Below are 4069 nucleotides of genomic sequence, written 5' to 3'. Positions count from 1 at the left end.
TATATATATATATATATATATATATATATACTAGTTAGGGTTGGTTCAAATGTATGACAGCTCTTAATTAGTTCCCTTTGTTCAGATCACAGATGGGCGGGGCTAAATGGAGCTGAGCTGTCCAATGAGAGTCCTCGAAAGGCATTGTTTCAGCCCTCCTCACCGCCTGTCATGAATTTTCTTTCCAGTGCTCTGAAGGACAGTGAAGGTATGTGTTCATGAGCATTTGTCCTCATTAATGAGTCACTATTACATCTCAAATGCTTTACATCTATAGGTTTCCTATGCGATTCTACTGCTGAGCTGCAGCTCAGTCCAACTGCAGGCCACACCCACTCCTCTCCTCCCAAACACGCCTCCTTCCTCAGAGTGACAGAGTGGGTGAAGGACGAGGACACACCCACACTCCCAGCTAACCAATCAAGGACGGAGAAAATACAAGACAATCACACAGCAGTCCGTTCAGACTGTTATAAACACTTCACTCCACGTTTTAAGACTTCTGTGTTAGACCAGGTATATATTTTTAATCAATTATTCATTAATATGTTAATCTCAAAGTGAATTGTGTTTTATGAATATTTAAAGTATTTAAAACACTTTTGTATAATGTGTCTTTTTGGACCACTTTTTTCCTCAACAATTATTTTGTCTTTAGACCACAGTAGCTCCGCCCTCAGGACAGGCGGGGCTAAGTCTCACGGCTGTGATTGGCTATAATGGCAATGGGCGTAACAATATGGTCTGGAATCCAGACACAGGTAAATACTAGCCAACTATAAACTCTTTTATGATGTCCATCACATAAAATATCCCTCTTGTTGGCTCTTATAAAAAAATCTTTGATGCAACTTGAGCAGATCAAATTTAATGCTACTCTTAATTGACTTTAACCGCCATTTTTGTTGATTTAAATGCCATTTTTGCCTCAAGCCACTGTTAATTTCCAACCCTGGCATTTGTACGCACTTGTTTTGTAGCTACATCTTGTGTGTGTTTGTGTGCAGGTTTATTTGTGTACTCATGTGGGTGTGTTGTCGTCGTGGAGGATCTTCACACAGGCTCACAGAAACAGTGGTTCGGACACAACGAGGAGATCTCAACGCTCGCCATCACCCATGATGCACAGGTGCCGCTCACATGCATGATTTAGTATATACTGCAAATACTTTATATAAATCACACAATCTTCATGTGTTTCCACTAGTTAGTAATACTTTACCAATGATTGTTAGCAAAAATTAGGTGCCTCCTTTGAATGAAACCTCTGTCTGATTTGCCCGGCAGACGGTTGCTTCTGCATCAGGGGGCGGAGCTTCTCACAGCAGCCTCATCTGCATATGGAACGCTTCAGATGGCTCCTGTAGAAACCGCCTCTCCTATCACAAGGGAGCAGTGCAGAGCCTGACTTTTTCCAGGGATGACATGTACCTGCTCTCAGTGGGTCAGTGTTTCATGCTTTGCATTATGGGGTCCTGTTAAAGGAATATTCTTAGTTAAATACAAGTTTGACAAACAAATATTTTGGCTGTTTTGCACAGAAATTGGAAGTCATTAGTAACAGTCAGCAGTATTATAGTTAACTAAAACTAAAAACATTTCTGTTACATAAAATAAACGTTAACTGAAATAAGATAAAATATTAAAATAAACAATTAAATAATTTTATTTCAGATAGTTTCCTAAGCAACATTTCTCATTAAACTTTTCTCTTTAAAAAAAGTGAACACGATAGTGTTATTTTAGACCTATATTTCTGTTCCTGAGTGCTACTGTTACTGACTTCAATTTATTTGTAACTTTGTTATATTGTATTCATCTATGCTTGTAATTTGTGCAAATAAATAATAATGAATAAAATCTGTATAGACATATTTAAAAAAAGAAAACACAACAAAATTACTAAAACTAACTCAAATTAAAGTGAAAACAAAAATATAAAAATACAATCTAATTCGAAATATTAACAAACTATAATAATGTCAATGTAATAATAATAGTATATCAAACATACTAAAATAGCACTGTCATATACTGGGACAAAACTAATGCTGGTTACTGTAGTTAAAATAAGATACATTTTTAATAAATTAGGCTTTTTTTTTAGAAAGATAACCATGTAAAAAAAATTTTTAAATAAAATAAAAGATGTATACATTTTTTTTATTCAAATTCAATTTAATAATATATATTATTATTATAATTATGTTATAAATATTATTCATTTCAAGGCATTCCATGAAAATCACCTCAAGTAATGACTTTTTTTATTACAGATATAGATTATACATTTTGTGTCTTTTATAATGAATAACTTGTAATGGTGCAGTATATTATGCTCCTAGGTGATTTTTCGGAGCCGGTGGTGGCGCTGTGGAGCACACGATCGTTTGAGCTGCTCTGTACCATTCAGATATCCGTCCCGCTGCATGATGCCTCGTTCTGTCCATTCACTGCCAATGAGCTGACACTCGTCGGCAGCAGTGCTGTTGTGTTTACTCGAATACAAACACAGGATAACAGCACTGAACTTCAGGTACTTAACAGACACTGTATGAAAGAAAATCAAGTATGCATACACTGCTGCACTGAAGCACATAAGCCAAAGTAAGCTTTCCTCCTCCTGCAGGTGCAGAAAGTAAGCTTACCTGATACGGTTGGTCAGGCGGAGGTGACATCACTGTGCTATAGCACTCGCCGGATCCTGTACACGGGCACAAACAGCGGCCACGTGTGTGTGTGGGACTGTAACACACAGCGCTGCTTTGTGACCTGGCAAGCAGATGGAGGAGAGATAGGTGTGTGTGTGTGTGTGTGTGTGTGTGTGTGTGTGTGTGTGTGTGTGTGTGTGTGTGTGCGTGTGTTTATAAGAGGTTGAGGGCTCACTAAAAGCACAAACCTTCACAATTCAAAATATAAATACATATATTTATGGTCGTTTTACCTGCCAGTTTCACCTGCCTTCTGTTTCAGCACATCTTACAACAATACAAGTTTTGTATCTGTATTTATGAACAGCATTAAGCTTCATAAAGTTAGCAGGAGACCTCTGATGAATGTTAATGCCAAATGAGGAGGCAAATAAGATACAGGTTACACATTAGAGATCAGTATAGCATAAAATTTATGTGCTAAGAATTGCAAACCAGCATTTATACTGCAAGAAAAGTCTTAAAGGTGAAATGTCATTTCTGACCACGAGAGGCATCAAATTAACTGCAAATAATGACTGTTTTCTAACAAGTATCCCAAACATTCTACTTACCTGCTACTGGTCAAACAAACAAGCGAAAAATTAATTTTAAAAGTCACAGTGTTACGCTAAAGTTGCTGACTATTCCCAGCACAGATGAACAAATGTTATCCAAGAACAGTCACCTTCAACTGTGCAATTCAATAGTATGTCTCATTGATTCTCATATTAAACACATGGAAATATTGTTTACTCCTGACAAAATGAAACTAAGTCATCCTTTACTGTTTCTCATTTGGGGGAAAAGACATTTGTGTTTCAAAAGATTTCTATTTCAAATAAATGCTTCATATTCATCAAAGAATCCTGAAAAAAAGTATCATGGTTTCCACAAAAATATTAAACAGCACTTTTTTCAACATTAATAAGAATAAATGTTTCTCATGCATCGTATGACACTGAAGACTGTAATGGCTCCCTATAAATTCAGATTCGCCATCATAAAAATATAGTACATTTTAAAATATATTAAAATAGAAAAGTTCTCAAATTGTAATAAAACTGATATTTTTTTATCAAATAAATGCAGCCTTGGTGAACAGTCTCTCAATGAATTATTAATAATCACTGATTAATACTGTGGAATTTCAAAAGAATCATCCATACGTTGACTTGAATAAAACCCAAATCAGTTCCTTCTTTAGCAAGGAATGTTTTGTTTCGTTTTAGCTCAGCTTAATGTCTGTTTACTGATGCCATCCAATTCAGCAGCCAGTACACAAATAGGACTAATTAGTGTCAAAGTATGCGAATACATCCAGGTTCTGCCTTGAACAATGTCTATTTAGGGGAGCTACATATACATACATACATGCA

General features: G+C 36.1%; 1 protein-coding gene across 1 annotated transcript in view; it reads left to right on the top strand.

The window, feature by feature from the left end:
• Window positions 1-87: 87 nt before the first annotated feature.
• Window positions 88-4069, top strand: part of LOC107664255 (WD repeat-containing protein 90-like) — a 7282-nt gene continuing 3300 nt past the window's right edge. The window contains exons 1-7 of the mRNA XM_016454780.1: window positions 88-208; window positions 278-516; window positions 659-761; window positions 1008-1129; window positions 1288-1444; window positions 2346-2536; window positions 2630-2798. Of these exons, the coding sequence (XP_016310266.1) occupies window positions 172-208; window positions 278-516; window positions 659-761; window positions 1008-1129; window positions 1288-1444; window positions 2346-2536; window positions 2630-2798 (1018 nt within the window). The 5' untranslated portion in view covers window positions 88-171. The remainder of the gene's footprint in view (window positions 209-277; window positions 517-658; window positions 762-1007; window positions 1130-1287; window positions 1445-2345; window positions 2537-2629; window positions 2799-4069) is intronic.

This window comes from Sinocyclocheilus anshuiensis, unplaced genomic scaffold (assembly GCF_001515605.1).
Source record: "Sinocyclocheilus anshuiensis isolate Anshui unplaced genomic scaffold, SAMN03320099.WGS_v1.1 scaffold425, whole genome shotgun sequence".
Taxonomy (NCBI): domain Eukaryota; kingdom Metazoa; phylum Chordata; class Actinopteri; order Cypriniformes; family Cyprinidae; genus Sinocyclocheilus; species Sinocyclocheilus anshuiensis.
The sequence above is the reverse complement of the archived record's forward strand: the minus strand, read 5'-3'. Positions and strand labels throughout refer to the sequence as shown.